General features: G+C 38.2%; 1 protein-coding gene across 5 annotated transcripts in view; it reads right to left on the bottom strand.

Annotated features, from left to right (window-relative positions):
• Window positions 1-22,712, bottom strand: part of EEA1 (early endosome antigen 1) — a 66,483-nt gene that overhangs the window by 33,311 nt on the left and 10,460 nt on the right. For 4 of the 5 annotated variants that reach the window (XM_040061298.2, XM_040061297.2, XM_040061299.2 and 1 more), the window contains exons 3-10: window positions 11,386-11,513; window positions 7,143-7,197; window positions 6,953-7,018; window positions 6,072-6,111; window positions 5,177-5,284; window positions 4,974-5,095; window positions 3,388-3,543; window positions 824-940 (exon numbers count right to left, since the gene is read on the bottom strand). In XM_040061298.2, the coding sequence (XP_039917232.1) occupies window positions 824-940; window positions 3,388-3,543; window positions 4,974-5,095; window positions 5,177-5,284; window positions 6,072-6,111; window positions 6,953-7,018; window positions 7,143-7,197; window positions 11,386-11,513 (792 nt within the window). Of the gene's footprint in view, window positions 1-823; window positions 941-3,387; window positions 3,544-4,973; window positions 5,096-5,176; window positions 5,285-6,071; window positions 6,112-6,879; window positions 7,019-7,142; window positions 7,198-11,385; window positions 11,514-22,712 lie in introns of those variants that run through there. The other variant, XM_040061300.2, reaches the window with a different exon arrangement.

Genomic DNA, 22,712 nt, shown 5'->3' on the forward strand with positions numbered 1-22,712 from the left:
TATCTTCTCAGTTCCACATCTAATTTAGTGAGCCAGAGTCATTCTGCTAAAGGTAGTTTCATTTACCAAATTTTAATTGCACCTTCTTATTTTCTGCAAATGCTTTAATATTAGGTTATATTAAATACACTCTGTTTGGTCCCTGTCCTTTCCTATTTTCTAAGGCTGACAAGGCTCCTGGTAAATGCATGTATGTAATGTCCAGTTCATACATCATGTTACACGCAACATAAAGCGGTACACACCTTTGTCCTTGCTTCCCGTCCCCCTTTATTTCCTTTTACCCCCACAATACATGATTTCTAAATACAAACACAAAATGCAGCAAACTCAAAGAGCTCTGAAAACAACTCTCAAAGAATTTAAGTTGAGAAGTTTCTGGAATCAATTTCCATTTTCTACCATTCATGATGACAGTAAATGGCCTGAAAAATATGACAAAAGTACAATCTAAAAGCTAAGAAAATGGAAAACCAAGAAAGAGAGCTCAGAATATCTTTCAAATTATGATTTTTAGGCAAATGTATTATCGTATTACTTTTAATGTGTGAGTTGACAATTGTGCTTAATGATATGTAAACATAAACTGCAGCAATTTAAAATTTGCAACCATAAAAACCTAAAGAATTTCAGTTGTGGGATATGATGATCATTAAAATATGGTTTTGGCTTGCGCATTATATTAGTCCAATTGTTAAACAAAACAGCAAAAGAATTCTCAACTTCTGCAATAAGTTAGTCTTCAGACCTTTCAAAGACAATGTGTGACGCGTTTCCATTTTAATGTTGAGTTGACAAGCATAGGGAATAATAGCATTCTCACCTGATTCTTCTGTTCTAGCTCTTTGACTGAACTTTGAAGTTTTTGCAGCTCCTGAACATACACAGCTACCTCCTGAGGTCCTTTGGCAAGTTCAGCTCTTAATTGGTTAATGGTAGCCTGAAAAGCCAAACAGAAAAATCCACATTTAAAACAAAGCTTTGCATGCATAATCCAACAAAAGCAAGATGTCTGGCAGCAAAATAAAAATATGTTTTCTATATAAATAAAAAGCCTAAGGAAAAATATCACCTGTAAACTAAGCTCAGAGCACCATCAGAAGGATCACTGAGTGTAATTTCCCAGCTGAGATTCATTTATGTTCTATCTTGCAAGACAAAAGTTTGACCTAATCCACTAGCAAATGCCAGGCTGAACCCAAAACTGATGAAAATCATAATGGATTATCTGTTGAAAATTATCATAGTTCTAGCCAAAGGTGAAACCTTTCCAAGTCATTGCAGTTACGTGGCCAAAATCCTGGCCGCTCTATGAAGGGAAATGTGCTGGAAAAGGCTCTAGAAGCAAGTCTGGCATTTGATGCAAACTTGATGTGTGACTTTTGGACACATTAACCCTGCAGGTCAGCATAATCAGAGGAACAATACTACCACATTAAACAGGATCAGTACAGAACAGAATATATCAATGACTGCACAGTTTTTGAATACATTAATGGAAGAAAACAAGAAAAACACTTTAGGGCATGGCTGTCCTAAAACATGTTGTGTATCAATGCACTCATTTTAAGTACACTATATAGCAGTAACATTTATAAAGAAGTCTTCTTTCCTATTGTTCTCATAATTAGAGATTTCAGCACAAATGCATAAATACTGAATTTAAAAGTGAACTAAAGCAGAACAGAAGTAATAGACAATGACCATCCAATTTACAACCTTCCTACAGAAAAAGGAACACCAAAGAGAACATAAGAACGCAGTATATGACTGCATATAGTTAGCTGACTTTGTGTAATGCTGTGCTTTACAATGCTGTTTCATAACAGAGCTGTTAGCTAAAACACATCCTAGGATGGGTCTTTTTTGGCCAAACATTCCAATATATTATCAGAAAACAGTGTGGCTATTTCATACTGAGAATAATGCAGATATTCTACAGATATAAAGAATATATATATATAATATAATGCAGAAAATGTGCAGAAGCTTACAAAGGACACCACTACAGCCTTTCCAACTAGAATCATAATCTAAATGCATAAAGTCCATTTCTTAGTCACAATTCAGTAAGACCATCCCAAATTTCTTTCTTAAAAGGGAAATACATCCTGGGTAAATAGTCAGTCCTGGTATTTTCTTGCTGATGTGTCTGTATGAATAATGAACCATTAAAAAAACCAGAAATGCTTCTGTTTAATAACATCTTGAAATTGTCTTGATATGACAGAAATTTGCTATAAAAATTATATGCTTTCCAAAAAATTTATCTCAAACTTAAGTCTATTAGAAAGCAGAAAAATAAAATGGATGCATGAAAGACGGAAAGAAGCAGTCACAAAGCTGTAGTAGGCACAGTGCCTCAAATTTGTTTTCTAAATATTCCAGTGTTTCTAATGCCTTTGCTTAGTGGGAGGAAAAAAAAAAAAACTACCCAAACAAGAAAACACTAGCCCTGGCTTTATTAAATTTACCCTCAATTTAGGCTACTAATTTTGTTTATTTCTTTGGGCACACAAGTTAACAACCAAGGCTAGGTGCTGCATTTAATGAAGATTCATAAGATACTGAAACAAATCCCAATAAGCAGAGATTCATAGCAATGCTTAGCTCCAAAGCAGTGCAACTGTTTCCATTACACATTTACTATGCAGGAGCCATTACAGTAAAAAACTAAAGATGAAAGGAGCCACTCAGTATGAATATTCATCTGAAAGATATAGACGCCAGTTTCAGGTACAGCTCTGAAAAAAGGTATAAACACCCAACAGATTTAGGTGACAGTTGCAGACTATACTATCCTTCACGTCCCTCTCCTGCAGTATTTGGAGACGCTCATATACGGCTAATATAATTTTTGGTTTTTTCACCCATACTGAGCATTCAGCTTATTTAAAGATATTCACTTTGAAAAACCAAAGTTAATACATGCATCCTCAGCCAAACTGTAAAAACAGCCAAGAATGGTGTAAAAACCACTTTAAACTTTCAGTCCTTGATGTGGTCTTGAAGAGCAAAGCTGAGATGAAACATGGCGAAACATTTATGTTAAGCGCTGCAGCCAATGTGTCAATGAAGGACTTCCAGCTCTTATTTTCTTATGAGTAACACTTAGAAAAATTGTGTTTTAGCCAGGAGCTCTTTGAGACTGTTTGAGGAGTAAACTTCTTTTTAAAGATCCAAATCTGAGATGCTGCATCCCTTTTTCTCTGCTTGTATGGAAGTGGAAGTTGTAACTGATAGAAGAGCAGTATAACCAAAACTTCTGGAGAAGTGAGAAGATTCAACTAAGAAAAATGCTTTTTCATTATGATTAATTATTATTTTCCATTTTCATATGATAATCATGGCAAACCTAGAACACACATCTTTATGTACGATTATTACCTCAGAGTTAGCCTGCTCTGCCTGCAAGTGCTTGCACTCATCTTTCAGCTTTTCGGATTCTCTTTCACGTTCCAGGGTCATTTTATCCATCAGTGTTTGAACTTGGACCAGCTCTCTCTTCAGGACAGACACATCTTCCACGCCAGGCCTTTGTAGCTGAAAAGTTGTGAGCAGTGAGCAAGATCACATTAGCAGACATGCTTTCAGCGTCAGTGTCATTTCTAAAAATCTATCAAATCATCAATTTATAGACAAGGTGACATATTCAGTAATACAGCTAGGCTTAAAAAAAAAAAAATAAAAAAGAGAGAGAGAGAGAGAGATAAAAAACCCTCAAAACCACACAGAAGTGCTTATAATTCCCAAAAAAACCAGGATTTAAGGGCTAGTTTTTAGTTTTGGTCTGCTAAATTTTGAACTTGCTGATTGATTTCAATCAAATCTAACAAATGGAAAATTGTCTCAAAGATTTAATTTTTGTTAACTGTTATGTAGGTAGATGGCTACATACAGGATACTACCCCTGTCTTCAAGAATAATTTCAGAAAATCACCAAAGACAATACAAAAGGGCAGCTGAAGACAGTGTCTTGAAGACACTATCAGATATGGCTCATTCCAAACCCACAGGTAAAATCTGTTCTTAATTGCATTTCAAGCACCTTAACATCCCTCAGCATGAAACAGCATGGAGGGAAAGGAGAGGGAAGGCAACCAAGAGCACTAAAGAAAGCAGAGAAAAGGACTGTTGGCATCTTTAGAAGAGAAAAAGAACAGAAAAAAATATAAGGAAAAGGGAAGCCAAGAAATAGCTGAACAGGGAGGAATGGATAGGTCCAGCATCTGGGCAAGGCCAACAGGCCCTTGAGGGTAGTTTGCTACTGCGAAGAAGGGGGATAAACAAGTCCTGCTTTCCTCCAGAGTCTAAGCAGTAGCTGAGTGGCAAACTAGTAAATTCCTTGCACTACTGCTTTAGAAATGGCCCAGCTTGCTGAGTCACTGAGATTGCTCCCTGGAGCCACGGCTGAATATAAAAGTCATCAGGAGCTAAAACCCTGGAATACATGCACATTGGTGTTATCAACCAAATCCAAGAGAGACAATACTAACATGGGCATGATGATGACAGCTGCCAGTTTTTCAGCCACATTATCACAAAATACCTCTCTGAGCACATCTTAAAATCCAGCTGCCCGAGGGCAGTCAGAGCATGCTCTGATACCTCATGGAAAAAGACTGACCTAAAGATAGCTGTGGAAGTCAGCAAAAGCATGCTCCAAGTTCAGGTTTGTGCAGCACATGCGTAATGCACTGCAGGAATGCTTAAAGGTAAAGCATAAAACAAGAATACTGTAACATAACGCAGAGTGAATTTTAATATATGTCAGAGACAACATATAATTTCTCACTGGAAAAACACTGAAAATGCAGACCAAAAACAATGGTACTCCGAATTTTTTTTCAGCCCACAAGCAGACATCCTCAAGTTCAACAGAGTTTAACTGCTTTAAAGCCATGTTTGCAAGCATTTAAATAAACGTCTCCCTTGATCTGAAAACATCAAAAACATTAATGTGATGTGAATACCAGCTCTGTCTTTAAGTCTTCTACTGTACTTCTCTCTTTCTGCAGTTCTTGTCTCAGGTTCATCACTTTCTGTTCTGCACCTTCCCGAAGGCTGATTTCTTCATCATACTTTGATTTAAGATCTAATAAGAAAGAAGTTGAATAAACGATCCCTTTCACAAATTGCACAAGTAGAGAATCAGATCTCGTGCTAATACACTTACCCACAATTTCAGTGGCCAGTTGTGCTGCTTTTTGCTCAAATAAGTCTTTCATTTGCTTATTGTTAAAATTTTCTACTTGGATCTCTTCCAGTTGCCGTTTTAATGATTCTATTTCCATAAAAAGAACAGTATTATTTTCTAGACGAACTAGGACAATACAGTTCCTCATGCCCATAACTAATGACAAGAGGTGAATATATAATCCAAAATCCCTTAACATCCAATCATCTTAGCAAGTGAACAACTTTACTGAAGTTAAATATCTGCAAGCACGATGTCACTGTCACTAGTTGAGTACTCTGCAGGATTAAGTACATATTGGTTTTCATTGGTCACAAATAGCACTTCAGATCACTGCAACATGATGTTGAATTCCAAGCCCTGAACTGTAATTAAAAGCTTTAGCAATATCAGTCAGATAACTTTATGTACAAATAGGGAAAATTTTATTCTATGAGTGCCTCATGGGGAAAACAGAGCAAAAATAATGGGTCTTCAAAACAAAAAAAAGTTTACTGTGTTCTTAGCTAGACAAGAACCAAAAAACACTACATAAAACCAACACTGAAAAATATTATAGTTTATATAGTATAGTATATATCTGACTGCTTGAATACATGAAATGATCAAAAAGGTGTTCAAAATGTCTCATAAGAACTGCTTTCAGATTCAGAAGAACTCCTGTTTTTCTTCTAAAAATTTCGAACCCTAAGCCCCTGGAACATTCCCCCGGACTACTGCTTAACATAAAAAGCTCTAAATAGATCTTAAAATGAACTATTTTTGCCAGTAATTGTAACATTCCAGCTTTCTAGCTCTTTAATTTACAAAAAGTGCTAAATTACCTAAATGCTAAACCAAAATAAATTCCAAAGCAGTATAAAATGTTAGCCACCTGTAGATGTAGCTGTTGTCAGTCCATCAGATTTAGAATCCTTAAGAAAACAGAATAAATGCACCATTAGACAGTAGGAATAAAAATTACTACTTCCAAAGTAGTTCATCCATTTTTTGGAAAAGACATGGAAATAAAGATTTCTGGGCTCAAATACTGTACAGCAGTATAAAAATACCTGAATTCTAACAGCTATATTTGGAAGACTGGAAAAGGCCAAGATGACTTTTCATTTCATGTATCACTACACTATTAAGGTTTCCACTTGCAAGGTTCCAGTAAGAACCCTCTCCTCCCTCCCTTTCCTCAATAAAGAAATCTGTCCTAAAAACAGAGGTTACAGACATCAAGAAGTACATCCTGAGAGGGAGTTCTGTCAGAAAGCAATTTCTCAGGTTTGTAACTATTCTGCATCTAAGCAACTCATAGTAATAAAAAAAAGCAAGAGCTTCCTTTAGGGCACAACACACCACAATTTGCCTTGCATTATTTTTTGAGCTCAGCTGGATACCTATGAAATACCACTGCTGTTTTCCAAAAGTTCTTACAAGAAAGACTCCATAGCCTTTTCTCATAAAAGATGAACGACCACATTCAATTTACTTTCTTTAATAAACTGAGTTCTGAATAAACTTAACAGAAGAAAAAGTCTGAACTGAACTTGTAGAGTAGTATAGAAGAACTGTTATCTATTCCGACTTTGTTCTTCACATTTATATATAAGTTACATTGTGGAGAGATAACTAGCTTTGTTTTCAAGAACATGTCAATATTTAAATTACAGAACTAACTAAATCAGGCCACGTGCCTTACAAAAAAGGTTTTAATCTTCAATGTCAATGCTGACGATAAACCTGCTTCAAGTATTTTAAAGCAATTACTTGCTGCTGCTGCCCCTGCAATTTCTCTAGTTCCTTCTTCAGCTCTTCTGAATACCATCTCTCCTCCTGAGGGGGAAAATGATAAGGAAAAAAAAAAGGAGATGGAGAGAGAGACTATAAATTCGGTTGCTTAAGAGAGTGGAACACTTCAATTTGAAAGAACCAAGTGCAAGTAAAATACATTTCCAACCTTCAGTGAAGCTTGCAAGTCTTGGACTTCTTGTCGGAGCAGTGATACTTCATCTCTGAATAAATATATCCACAGAGTGGAGAAAATGAATACACAGTGGTTATATTTTGTCAATTACATACAGGTAGTAATGTGTGTTAAGTAACTGGACTGATAGCCATGAACTACATCAATATAACTTACATAATCATAAATATTTATTTTTAGATTTTTTTTAACTTGGAACAAACCAGATTTATATCACTTTGCATATCACCTGAAAAATGCTAAACATATTAAATGGATAAATAAAGAAATAGATAGGAAAGAAAGTCTCATGAAAACAGAATGTAAATCTAAATCAGTGCATCAGTCAACCACAAGTTCAGAATAACAAAGCTATGCATTGGAACATTTAACTGGTTTGCATGCCTCTGTACAAAAAGGACAGGTTTCTTCTCCTTCACTTCCCCTATCACGTAAAGGAACACTGCCAAGTGACAGTATGCTATCTTACTCCTGAAATATGCAGTTACATAATTTTTCATCTACAAAGCAATTCAGTATGCTCCACAGACATATCCACTTAATGATCTGAATATTTAAAGCCTTAGAATTTTAAATTCTCAAATTTCATGCTCAAGCCTCCAGCCACACAAGAATACAAGATCCAAGGCTATAACAGTTAGTAATTGATTCATGTAGCATCCTTCAAAATCACAGGTCTCCTTACAGAGTTGCACAACTATATACACAAGGATAATCTTGCATTTCTGAGATACAGCCACTCCAAATCAAGAATACAAGGGTCATTAAAAAAAATACTCTTTCTTATTGTTTGTACAGGGGCAACACTAAGGGTTATACAGAATATATATGTGAGGGTACCAGTGCCAACAAATACTTTCAGTTTTATACCATACAATTTTATTGCTGCTGGTGTGCATTATCCCCTCCTCCACAGATGTTCTTTCAAAATATCTCATACTCAGGAGAAAAGAAATCACCAAAGCAAGTTATTCTTTAGCTAAACTGGTGAGGAATAGATTCAATCTACATTAGCATATTAACATCAGGTCAGGGTCATCAAGTGGCAAATGAAACATGTATTTGAACCAGTGAAGCAAGAACCCCAAGGTGGACCAATTTTAATGACAAAACAAACATGGGATATTGGGAGATTTACTTTCTTCAGAGGAAAATTTTATTATGTACACATCATTCTGTCTGTGTGATACATTTACTGGAGGTTTGCAAATAGAACTTCACTGAGGCAGGTGTAGCTGCCTTCCAAAACCTTTTATTTGCTGTAGCTGGAGAAGAGGGAGCCACTTTCTAATCAGTACAAGTAAATAAATGAGCTAAGATTCAGATCTAAGATTATAAATAAAAAGTAGTTAACTGCATTGAAGTTGAGCTGAACATATACCAGACCTGCAATACCAAAGCAATTAAGATGCTCCGGTCTTCACAACAGATTGAAGGGTTTGAGTTGTACAAAGCTAGTTTGTAGTAGAGGGGAAGGCGGAGGGGAGAAGAAAGGAATGAGTTTGTATTGTATGGAACCTCCTACAGTAGCTGCTTTGATATCCCCAACAAAATTTTGCTTGGCCATTTTAGAATGAAACCTAAATTTAGTTTAAGCAGTGGAAAATGCATGGGGGGGTAGGAATTAGTGTAAGGGATCACTACAGGCACCATAACTTTACTTTTCTTCCTGTCATCCTAATCCTCATCAAATCTCCTTTTCTGCTAGTGCTGTGACAATCCCTTCCTCTTCAGCACATCTAAGCCTACCATCTGGAAAATCCTTAGTTCCTTTTCATTACGGCGCATTCGGTTTCCCAGTTATAATGCTAGTGCCTCCACCCTAGTACTGAGTACTAATGGCCTTGCTGAATCACCCGGGGGAGAGTCACATGATTTACTCTTGGAACTTACTCATCATAGTTGACTGGGGAGTGGGAGGAAGAGGAAACTGCGCAATTCCCAGTACTTAACTTTTCCTATTGACTACATATGGTATTTCACATCCCAATACTGGTCCTAAGGATTACACATAAGCTTCACACATGGAGAGCAAGGCTCTGAAAACTGTATTTCTGCTGAATGAGAGTTTTCTCAAGCAAGCACGCAAATGAGTAGCATTAAAGCACGCAATACTAATAGGAAAATATAGCTCACGTGCCACACAATGGCTCTCACCAGACTCCCTTTATACCACCCCTGACCTTGTCCACTTTTTCAATCATGTGAGAGAAAACAAAACTACTTGTCCTTAAACTGTCAAGAGCCAGGGAAAAAATAACTAAACTTCACCAGCCAACATCTGGCTGACTTTGGAAATCTGTAGGCATACAATAAGTATTTCATAAATTATACAAACAATATAGTTATGTCTGGCTAGTCTCTCTCTGAGCCCTGGCTAGCTCAAGAGACTAACCACAGTTGGAAGGATTTTTCCTCATGGCCCTAAAGATCCCAGGAGCAGCTGTGAACCTTTTCCTTTAGAAAGAACAGGCCCCCATCGATGGCAAAGGAAAGTCTGCACTTGAGCCGGGGGAAAATCAGGGCTTTATTCAGTCTTTCTCCTGTGGTCCTGCCCCGACCTGGGTCAGGAGCCCAGTCCCTCTCCCCCAGCCAAGACAAATTCCATCTGCTTTTCCTAGCTTATATCCAGGGATGGGGCTAAATGCGGGGACAAACCACTACCCAATCAGTGACAAGGTGGGAGTGGAACCGAGTTGGATTACATTCCAATGTGGGAGAATGGGTGGGGAAGAGGAGCAGGGACAAACTCGGGATGATACATTTTCAATGGGAACAGGGGAGTACAGAAGAAACCATCACAAAACCCAGTATAAAAATGAAATACAATATAAACCCAAATAAAACATAACAACAGTTATGACCAATAATTCCCCCATGTGAATGCTGTTATCCTACAAAAGTAACACTTCAGGTCTAAATTGAATTACTCCAGAAAGACTTAAATCAGGCAAAAAAGAAGAAACATTCATTCTTGAATAAATGTGCACATCAGAAGCCAAATATGACTTCACTAGTACTCTATCACTTTATCCTGTAAAAAGCCCCAGTTTTGATTTCTTTTGACCCACAACCTCTGCTAATGCTAGCCCCTATTGGCTTGCCAGCTTTGCTCAGTATTGGGGAGATACAGATCCTCGTTTGGGTAACAACTGAAACATGTTCTCTTCCACGCTTCTTTCTCACCAAAGAGCCACGCTCTCTTGAGTTAGTTCCATAAATATATGTTTTTCTTTCAATGCAATTATTTGTCATTTTGGGTTGCATTTCTGCTTGCAAGAAAACATTTGAACAGTTTAATTTCCCAGGATCCCTAAGGAGCCACAGGGTCATGTGCTGTTGTACCTCTGTGCTGCTCACTCTGACACTCCTGCGTACAACCCAAGGGAGTCTAGGAGAGTGTGACAAAACAGCACCATGGACTGCTATTTGCAACAGTGCAAAACAAGCACTGAACAGAAAAAGAAATAGCAGGAAGCAAGGGGAAACCAATGGAAATTTTACCCCCAAGAAAAACCCTCCCAAAGCAACTCAGACTACTCAGTTAAACATTTCCAGAGAAAGTTGCACATTATCAGTTCCTGCTACATACTGCTGCTCTCAAAAATAAAACTACCTGATATTCTTCCTAGGAATGCATTGAACGATACAGTTTTGACAAAAAAAATAAATAAACTAGTTAGGATTTCTGAAGATCAATATGGAGTTTCTGAAACACAGGAGAATTACTGGCACACACAAACTTCTCAGATTTGCAATAACTAGCTAATAAGGGAAGCTATTCAGGCAAACACTGATATTGCAATTACCGAGTAAATACCCTAATTAACTAGGGACAAAATTTGGTTTCTTTTCTATCTTTATGGTTGTCCTCTCCACTATCAGATGATGATATTTCAGCTCTATGTCAGAAATAAGAAGAAACCCACATTTTTTCTGCCACACTTGTAAAAATCGTTCTGGTCTGTAATGCTGCATTGCCTGCTGAATCAGAAACAGGTGGCTTAATATCATAAAAACATGTATCTGATTTTCACTTACTGTCAGATCAGTGTCAGACAACATAAGTGACAAGCTGCCTTTTAATTCCAGCTGGAAATGGGATATGAACATTTAAATACTTGACTGCGTAAGTTCAAATTAATAAAACTTCAGTGTAACTAGAAGCAGCTCAAAACTGGCACAAAAGTACATGCACAAATGAGTACTGTTTCACCTTTCTGGTGACAGATGACCTTCCCCTCCATGAGTTGAATCAATGCCAGAATTATGAACTGCTTCATAGTGCTTGAACAGCTCCTCTGCTGATCCATGAGACTTCATACAGAGAGGACAAATAAAGCCCTATTACAAAAAGGAAAAACAAACAAACAAAAAATATGAGACACATCTCTTTTCCATCTTATTTTTATACAGAACTGTAAATTTTGTTCGCACGTTTAAGAAGTAGAAAATGCAATTCTGAAGATTCATATTAATTCTTTCATGCTCTAATTTTGCAATTAAAGTTAGAAAATGCTTGTAAAAGGCATATTCCATTATTCAGTGAAGTTTTTTTCCCCAATAGCACTACATACTAGCAACAAAATTTTATTCTGCAAAATAAAAAGGACTGTTATGCAATTCCTGCGCCACGCCCCCCCCCCCAACAACAACACAATTTTCCATATAACTTTTCATAAAATCCTGTTTTCATACCAAATAGAAGGTAGCATCTGGATTTTGGCCTTTAAAAAGAAGATACAAAGACTCACTCTAAAGCACAGATATTCATAAACCAATTATCTCCATATTGAAACTACTGACTTTAATATGGGCCAGACAACTAAGAATCACTTTTTAACTTTTTTGGAAAAGATTTACCTCTCCAGTAACCAAGATGAGAGCACTCCTCTAAATGGGATTATCATACTTTACCTAGCACAGGCTCACATATGATTTATGAAGGACACATGAAGAGTTTTGACACTTTAGAGCTCTTAATTTTGCATTTGGATGCTACCAGTACAAGCCACAACACTTTAAACATTAGCACAAAATGAACATATTAAATGTGTATGTTGATAACCACAAATAGCACACATTTATTAACCCAGCATTCAGAGTATTTTGTTTCACGAGTCACTAAGAATTCAACAACATTTACATGGTTTTAACCCAGGAAAACTACCATGTTCAGCTACTTAAATGCAGCCAAAGCTCTAAACAGAGCCTTCAAAACTTCTATTATTTATTTAGTGTTTCAGAAATTAATTACTAAATACAGTTGCTTGCTTGCAGTTGTCAAGTCTACCACATATCATATGGGCAACTAGTTTTGTCACAACTAAACCAAACAAAACACTGTACTCTTTCCTAAGCAGGAAGCAGGCATTTAACCTTAACAACCATTTACTTATTTGCAGAGTTGATCAGCATAGTTTCCCTCCAGATTAAACAAATATATATAAGTATACATATAGAAAATTAGTCCAGCTACTAGGTTCCCAGTACTGTTTATCTGATACGATTAGCACAGGATGCCAGTGAGAGTCACTCTGAGTGCAAGAACCAGAGGCAGTTTCTTGGCACACAGCAAATGACAATGGGGTTGGCAATGTAAGGTTACAGGGGGTCACAAAATACGGAATTGGGTATTTTTCCTCGTAAGCTTTATACAGTGCGGTGGCTCTTTAGAGAGACCCAGAAAACCGTCGATGGCAAAAGGCAGAGTCTGCTCTTTCTCTGGTGGGGGGCGGGTGGGGGAAATCAGGGCTTTATTTGAGTTGCAGCCCCTTTGGAGTCTGGAGCCCAGTAGCTCCTTCCTCGTCCTGATCCCGTGCAAAAGCAGCTCATCCCGGGGCTTTTACCCAGGGGGCAGGGCCTAGAGGCAGGGACAAGCCACTGCCCAGTCAGGGATAAGGTGGGAGTGGAACAGAGTTGGGTTACATTCCAGCGTGGGAAGATGGGCACGGCTGAGCAGGGACAAACCATGTGATACAGTTTCCAGGGAACAGAAGAAACATTACAAAACCCAATATAAAAATGAAATACAATATAAACCAAATTAACGCACTACAACAATACAGAAAGCAGTCAGTATCATACAATGACAGTGCAACAGCATCCTTTTGGGATGACACTCTACTAAGCAGTTCACAGTGCTGTGTTTACTTTCCCAGTGATGGGAAGGTCTGCTGTTCATAGAGAAAAACAGATGCTTCTCATAGTTCCAGTAAGCACATCTAGAAAGAATGAGTGTAGAAAATTGCTCTGGCCTCTCCTTCCTTTTGCCCTTTCTCTCTTTTCATTTAAACAGCAAAATCTGTTTCTTTGCTCGAGTTTGGGGGGTTTTGTGGGGTTTTTGTTTTGTTGTTGTTTTGTTTTTTGTTTTGGGTGGGGTTTTTTTGTGGTTTTATTGTGCTTGGGGTTTATTCTGTGCAAATAAGAGCCCTAGAGAAGAAAAAATAATAGATTACACGTGCAATTATCCCCGGGGGACAGCAATCATTCAACTCAATTGTTGGACAAAGCCAGCCAAGATTACCCAGGCAGGCAGGCAGGCAGAGTTGAAGGCAAGCTCCATGAGGACAAGGAGCCAGAGGTAAAGCACAGCTGCTGAGCAAAGGGAATGTGCTGCAGTTGTGAACCTGCAGGGTGGATGGGAGCTCTGGGGAAGCAGGCATACTGTCATTGGCGGGGGGGGGAAACATGGACAAAACCTCCTCCTCTTCCTGTTAGAAACTGTCTTCCTCTCACACTAGCAGGGATAGAGTGCACCACTCACAAGTGCCAGGCTCTTCACCAGTACTGTCATGATCATGGCTGGCCTCAGTTTTGGGGGACCTAGCACTGTGGGAGTCAGCTCTCACATGCACCCTTAAAGTAATGCAGCTTTTGCTAGCGGCCTGACATACAGGCTGTAACAGTGAGCAGTCACCCTTCGGCAACATGGCCCTTGCCACGGGAAATGTCATCTTTCCCATACAGAGGTGGGCAGGAACACCAGCTCCTACAGATGCAGGCAACTACCACTCACATCGGAGCCTCAAACTGCACGAACCCAGGAACCAGCTGCACTTCACAGACTGATAATACCCAATGTCGACCCTGATGTCAGCAGCACTATTTCAGTTCTCTTTAGAGCAGGAAAATCAGAATCATCAGCATCTTCCTGGCAGCAGGCAGTAACAGGCAGAAGTGTGTAAGTTTCCTGGATCTGTAACTATCAACCCCCAGGACTATCTTGTTTGGGAAATTGGGCTGTTGGATTACTACTTTTATCTCTAAAATAAAAAAAAAAATAAAATAAAAATACAGCCAAATAAAAAATATCTCTCAGTATCATCTTGAGATGAACTTTGTAAATATGTTCAAAAGTGTATTTTACTACTCTAAAGACAAAGAGTCACGGAAGAAGAGGGGAAGATGGCCTGCGATGCTTAAATTTAGTGAACAAGTGAACATTTCTGTCAGTTCGCAGGAATTTATATCAGATCCAACATATTCCTACATCAGGTTTCATGAACATTTAGATAAAGTCTTGGATAAAGAGAAGATTGCGTAGCTACAACCAAGAGATGTCATCACAGCCCGGGTGAGGAGCTGGGGCATCCTTCCCAGTAAGCCTGCACCACCTAAGGTATCCACCTTAACCAACACACTCCTTTACAGAAGAAACAAGTATGACAGTATCTTGAATTTTGGTCAGTTTCCTTTTAACATGTACTTAAAGATTACTTTGCATAAAGCAAAGCCACAGAGAAGTGGAAGATATTTTACATTCTTCATTTATTGAAGACATCACTTACAGCGCCTTCAGTGCTGTACCATAACTCATGATTCCCTAGCTGATGTTTCTAATTGGGTTTTATCTTTCACTTTACACAGGAAGAAAAGAGCCTAACAGAAGTTAAATGATGATTACTTGGGTTTGTTTTTATCTTCTCACCAAGAAATGACAATTTATTGAATTCAAATATTTTTGCAGATGCCTGTCAGTTTCACAGAAAATAAAAAACAAACCACAACAACTAAATGCACTAGTTTTCACAAGGAAAGAGTTCTTGAGATCACCACAGAATTTCTGAAGCAATACACAGAACAGTTAAAAAAAAAAAAAAAAAAAGGCATTCAAACCAAACCCCAATATATGTGCACAAACAACCAACTAGGAGACAGCACACAATTTAAAGCTCAAAATAGCATCTGACCCAATAGTCCAGGCATTCCAATGAGAATGAGTGAGACTCTAAACTTCAAATCCCAGTTTTCTGATCCCAAGGGAAAAGTCCCTCTTTCAGGAGGCGCATGAGCCATGCCAAGCATCAAGCACCACCAGAGTACAATGCTGTTTGCAGTGGGACAGGCCTTCCTCAGTGTAAAGACTGCAAAACACATGGGTTTCACTCACAGCAGAACAGAAACTGCTACACAGATGTTTTGTAGGAAAGTACCTTGCCTCAGCTTCACTTATAATGCCAAATTTCACCAAAGATCTCAGACTCTGTGAAAGCACCAGGAACTTTTTGACTTACCTTTCTCAAGATAGACTTACAAATAAGCCCAAAGAATAAAACACTACTTTTCCCCTCTAATAGTTGAGATTTACTTTCAGGCTTGATAAAGTTAAGCTTCTCAGTACCCTATCTCCTTAAAGCCATTCAAGGTAAATTATTTCTTTGTGGTAACATTAATATTAGTATGAATCATTAAGACAGCATTCTTTGGGAAGTATGCCAGGATACTGAAAGCAGCACTAGAAGGAAACTCTCGCTACAAAAACTAGCATGGGGTTCAGGGATTGTGCGCTAAAATAATTTACTATTGGAATAACTGTGGCCTACAACATTGAAACACAGTGCCCAGCAAAAGCAGGGCACCGACCCACAGGCAGACAAGTGCAGAACCAGACCAACTGCAGGCTACCACAGAGTCCTCCTAATCCTCACACAATTCTAAACTGGATGCAGAAATAGTTTACACAACAGGAAAATGAATGTGTAGGACTGAATGGTTTCTGTCTTCTCCTTATTTCACTCTGTAGGACTAGGGGTGATGGGGTTGGCTGTGTAAAGAAGTATTTGGAAAAATTCAGCCTTTTCAGAATATTGTCCTATTTTTAATGATTTATTTTCATCAGCTGAAGGCTCTCAACTGAGTTTTAGAAAAACCCCAACATCTACATGTGGATGTCTACTCCCCAATCACTACCAATGCAGAGCTATTCAACACAGTTAATGGAGCAAGAAACTAATAATCTGACTGAACAAACGTGTATAGCTTAGGTAGGGTCAGCATAACAACTCCCAGGGCTCCATCATCCGTAACTGGAGCCTGAGACACCTACACATAGATGCATTCAATCTCTCTTCTTCTGCCAGCTGCTCTCCTTGTGCCCTGAGCTCTAATGAAATCGTCTTTTAGGGCTAATATGAAATCTTGCCTTAATTAGTTAATGAGTGAAAGCACAACTTACTTTAATCAAAGTTCCTTTTTCACATATTAAAACTGGAGTTATCTGGCAGACAGATGACTCCTCTCGAAGGACAGTCCCATGGGCAAAACAGTTTTTACAGGATGGAATTCAGATGTGCTCAGGTGGTGGGAATCCAAGAAATAAGTTACCTTATTTAAGTTTTAAAGTCACAGACATAGCAACTCATCTTCCTTAGCACCTTCTAGCAACATCTGATGACAGTGTAATCAATTCCCTTTTAACTGCTTAGAATTGAGTAAATGGTTCCATTTAGAATGCTATGATTGCTGCCGATCTACAGCTGCATGTGGTAGAGAGCCATATAGCACAAATAGCTTCATAGAGCACAGAGCTTCATTTACTAATACAAACATAGTTTCTGCAATGCCTTGTATTTTTATTCCAGCACTTACATCAGAGTCAAGCTTAGAGAATCATGTAACTTCACTGCTTCACTGTTTTCTGTTCTTGGAAAGTTCTACTATATACATGCTATAGGACAGCTTAGCCCAAACCAAAAACCAGGATACACTTTAACATGCTTGACATTCACATGACTAGGCTTCAAGTTTAAATAGATTTGAATATCTAAGTTTCACCATTGACCTTTCAGAAATACCAGGCCAGCACCTCTAGCTACAGCCTGTTTCCAGTGAGCCGTATGAACAAAAAGCCAATAGCAGTGATTGAAGCCTGGGGCTGTAACACCTTCTGGCCATGACCCATGTTCGCCCATCTCACAGGACGCAGATTACATTTGCAACTCTCACGAAGCTGTACTAGTACAATGAGCTGTATGCTGTGAATAAAATCCAGCGTGTTTAGAAAACTGAAAGTAAGCTCGCACATCTTCACCAGCACTCAAACAGTAAGTCTAAGCTAAAAGCCAGTTATTCTCCAGTTACACAGTGATTTGAAACATTTTACACCATGGAAGATAAGAAACTATATATTTAGGGCCAACAGAGAGAAACGTAAGAGATAATTCAGAGCTGAAAGACATATCAAGTAGCTTCTAGATGGTATTTTCCAAATGTGTATTGTCCTAGGGTAATTTAATGATGCTTGTATCCCCAATCGTCTGATCTGTTTGTGCTGTATATTGAGTCCTGTGCCTTTAAGACTTGTTCTAAGAGCACGGAGAAGTGCAGAGTTTGTTTTGAGAAACAAACTGCCCGACTCCTCCACATTCTTCTGCAGACGGGGTGTTCGGCGGAGGCTTGGAGAGACTGCAGGACAGAGATTTTTTTTTTTTTTTGCTTTTAGTTAATTTCAGCTAGCTAGGGCAGAGAAGTTCCCTGGACTGGTTTTTTTCCTTTTTCTTGGAACTGTTTAAACCTGCTCTGGACTGAAAACCCAGGGGAGCACTGGGGCTGCACCTGCAGCCCACCGGGGCCTGGACCTCGGCATTTTCCAGCAGCGCCGGAGGGACTGGGACTGATGAGACGCTGAGAGAGAGAGCCGAGCTACACCCACGGCAAGGACTTTCTCAATTTGCCATCTCACTCCAGAAGGAGAGGTTTTATTGTTTCATATTATTCATTCTTTATACTTGTATGCACTTCATTTGTTTAGTAAAATAGTTTTTTCCACTTTTCTCCCAAGAGGGTTTTGTTTTTTCCGGACCGGTTGGAGGGAGGGGCCACTTGGGTTTGCTTCCTTAGAGGGATCCTCTACAGGGGTTTTCTCCCAAATTTGTCCCAAACCAGGACATGTATCAAAGCAATTAACTGAATTCTCAGGAAGTTCTCAGAAGCAGCTTAAACAGTCTGCCTAGACAGCAAGGGCAAGAATACATTTCATAATTTATTTCAGAAGGCTTACATATTGACTTAAAAAATCATTACCTTTTTTAAGCTAAAGAATAAATAAATTAGGTCACTCCTTTTATATATTGCTAAAAAGAAAATATAGCTGACATTTTTCATGTCTTTCACCAGATAAAGCCCCTTCCTCTGTGTTTATGTAAACAGTAAGATGACAGTGGCTTTCTCAGGTTAACATCTCTATTTAATCATTAGAAAAGTAGGTTAAAAGGTCATGTTAAGTATAATTAAGACCTGCAGTCCTTTTTGATTTTACAAGTATTTAAATTTCTAGACAAAGAGAGAAAAGGTATATTTATATAGTATTTTATACCAGAATGTAGAATTGATTTCTTCCTAGAAAAGAAGCTAGATTCTTCCTGAGAAGAACAGAACCAACATAATTTCTAGTTCAGTTCTCTTATGTTTTTATTGCAATTGATGAGTAAGACTAAAATTGTCCCAACCTACCAGACAACAATTTTGTCATGAACTAGAAATTCTAATCCCATGGGATCTCTATTTCTTAAAGAAAAGTCATATTACATGGCCAAGTCAAATCAGTATCTCTAATTCCTCATTCTCTTAATACTGTTCATATGTTGAAGGAATTTAATATACTAATGTAACTCAATAATATTTGTTTATGTGCAAAGCAGGCAAGTACTGTTGAGGTGAAAACAGGCACCACAGCCTAATTTGAGAAGCAACTGAAAGAGAATAAAATAGAGCTTTAAAGCACTGACATGATATTCTGTGCAACAACAGTCTGCAACATTTCAAGGGCATGCATAAAAACAGGAGATTCAATCAATTGCATCTACAATAAGAGACAAATATGAAAAATAAAGAATGTGGGTTTTTTTAAAGACTGACTTAAAAAACACATACATTTGTACAACTGCCATGCCAATTTACATTCTCTGTAATTCTGCTACGAAAAGCCTATTCAGAAAACATCAGGATCACATCTTGCTTGTATCAGCCAAGAAACACATTCCTACTAAACATCTGGAAATTTATGAAGACTACCCAAAAGAACTGTCTGAAAATTGTCTTAGATTTAGCCCAATGGTAGATAAGACAACAGATATTAACAGCCACTATATTCTAAATGCTGCAGGGGTTCAGTGGTTCAATGGTTGCTTTGGATGCCTCAGATAAAAACAGGTCTCAAACCATGCCTCTATACTGACTCAGTGTTTGGATGTTCTGAACGTCCAACAGAGACTGTCAGGAAATGCAGGACACAGTTTAGAGACGTATCATTCCTTTCAAAAAAAGAAGAAAACAAAACAGAAGCCACCACACAGCTTTTGTAAGTGACACCACTGAATACATGGAAATTGGGAAACAGAGTCTGGGAACTTGGTGATGCGTGTGACTTTCATACAGCATTTGTTTGGAAAGTTGGCTAAACACGGACAGATATTTCGTGGTTATTCCTGTAGCAGAATAGGCCATTGTATTTAAAAGCAAGGCTTCATCACAGCTTGGAGGGCAGGATAAGTAATACACTGACATTTTCAGTTACCATATGTTTCAACCCTTAGTTTGAAAAAGAGGGCTGCAAAGAGCTGTTCAAGAAGATGGCCATAAATCAGGCCGTAGGTGAGTGGCAAGAACCTTTCTCACAACTGGATACTGCAGGTGTGAATGCTTGTCACTGAAAAACAAAGACCAACTCTCATTGCATGGAAGACAGAGAGGAAGGAAGAGCAAGGAGAACAGAGGGGCACTTGCTAAAATTTTCATCAGCTGATAGGTGTATCAGTGGAAGAAGGGGTATCAAAGAAACTACAGGTAAAATCTAAAGCAAGGTGCTAAAGCTTTTGTTAATCAAGTAACAATTTTTCAGGTCTCGCAAAGTGTAACCAAACTTGAGCCCTCCTATCTCCTTGCTTAAGGAGAATTCACTAGCAAAAATCCTGAACCCCCAAGCTTCTTAAGCACTGTTTCCAACAAAAGGTATTTGAACTCTTCCCAGTACTATGTACTACCCACAGTACTATCCACAAGCAATACCATTAAACATTAACAGTTTAAATAAGGCGAACTGAGCAATGTTTCATATGTCTGCTACGTAAGACATTTTATCATTGCTTTAATGCTGACCCAGAAACGGCAGAGAATGAGGTGTGACAGCCTGGCTGTGTTGCTGTTTCAATGTGTTTGCTACAAATGCAAACTATTCTTTTCCATCAGCAATCAGCTTGCTTGTTGACTTCTCAGTAGTCAAACATTTAAAATTTTTCATACTAGTACTGACTATAGTTAATAATAGAATTCACCACTTTTTCAGCGCTCCTAGGCATTCTCATATAATAAGGGATCAAACTGAAAAAAAAAAAACCCACACATATTTGCTTTCTTTGTTTCTCACTTCTCACAGATATTTACAGAACCACAGTACAAAGAAACACAGCTTTAGCAACAGGAACCAGCAACAACGAGAAACAAGTGAATTTGTATTATCAAGTGCTACAATCAATACATAGGTTTATCAAGTTAAAAGCTGTAATCACTCTTGACAAGTGAAAAGTACTGACCAAGGAACTGACAAAAAGTCAGTGGAAAAACAAAAAGTCAAAGTGGGCAAAACCCTGCAGTCAACTCTATAAAACATGCTAAGCACAACCAGCTTAAACAAAACAGTAACTTCTTCAGGTAATCAAGCCACCGCTGATGGCTCCCATCCCACAATCTACTGACACCATCACACCAGGAATGCCACAGCTTATTCAAGTACAGCACCTGCATTGTGATCAGATAATAAAGAAAATAAGTCGACTTGACCACAACAGAGCACTACTGACAACCTCTGCTTCAACAAGAGGCAGTGAGGAGTCCATCAAAAGCCATACTCAAGTTGCCCTGACTCTGAGGAGACCCCACACCACTCCAAGAGAGCAGCACAGGTCAGTCTTACCACAGATCCTCCCCACTTCAGCAGGTGATACTTCACACTCAAAATGACATCTCAAGTTACCTGTAGAATAATCAAAGTATTGAATCCTTCCATCGTTTTTGAGAATAACATCCAACAATTTGGAGTTTTCCCTTCAAAAATACAGAGCAAATACACATCAAGTCTAAGGAAGGAAAAAAATCATTACCTAGCAAATGTAACAACAAACCAAATAAAATCACATCATATACATCCTAGAATAAACACCTGGACTTCAGAACTCAACAAAAGTAATACTGGCAGAAACAATGCAAAACTTCACCTCTATACCAACCCATTTAGTGCACAGCGAGCTGCCTACCCCCAGAAGTCAAATTTAGTCTCTCAAGGTTTGCAGCAAAAAGAATTAGCCTTGTGCAGCTGGAGGATGTTAACTTCCAGAATCTTCTTCTTCCAGAAATTCTTCTGGTTCTTGAACATAAAACCATGCATTTTCTTTCAAGTGTGAAGTTTTACACTGCACAACTGGAAGAATTCAGAAATGCACTACAATTTACATCTATTAACTGAAACAGCCTTTGAATTTTCTTGGGACATAAAAAAATCCAGTAAGACTATCTATTAAAATTTGTTTTTCTAATTATTTTTATTATGTTGTTGCAATACATAAGCTCTTAAACATGTTCAAAAGGAGAAGTTCCTGAGCTTTTTATATTACCACCCTCTCTGTTCTCTTTTACCCAATGTACCTATCTTGCACTAGGAATCCACTTTTTTAAAAAGGTTAGCTAATAAGAACTCAAAACATTTCCTTTCACAAAGGATGTGCCTGATTCAACACCATGTTTATCATGATACTAAGTCTGATGTGAAGAAAACCAAATACAGAAACAGTCTTATTTTTAACAAAATCAAGCAAAAGCTGTTTAAAAAAAAAAAAAAAGTATGTATCAGTGACTGCAAGTATCTATCAGTTGTATATATCAGTAACTGCAAATCTTCCAATACTGCAAATGTCTCATGTGACAGACAACTGCAAACCAGACAACTAGACATGAATTAATTCTTCTGCTGAATGCATACTTTGGAATCATGTATATGAGATCAAATTGTGTTTAAGCAAGGAATCAAAAGAAACTATTTAAAAGGCTGAAACCAGAAAAATATGTAGCTCATTTAAAGCAGCCCATCACCAAAGCTATTTAAAAAAATAAATAAGACCCACACTAGTAGCTGGGAGGTCACAAAGCTCCTGTCTTCCTTCTTTCGCAGTGTACTCACTCTGGTAATGCTCAGACAGATCAGTGGGAGTTAGACACACTTTCATACACAATGGACAGATGAAGCCCTGTGAAATGTATATTTGTTTTTAA

The sequence above is a fragment of the Hirundo rustica genome, chromosome 4, assembly GCF_015227805.2.
Source record: "Hirundo rustica isolate bHirRus1 chromosome 4, bHirRus1.pri.v3, whole genome shotgun sequence".
NCBI classification, from domain to species: Eukaryota; Metazoa; Chordata; class Aves; order Passeriformes; family Hirundinidae; genus Hirundo; species Hirundo rustica.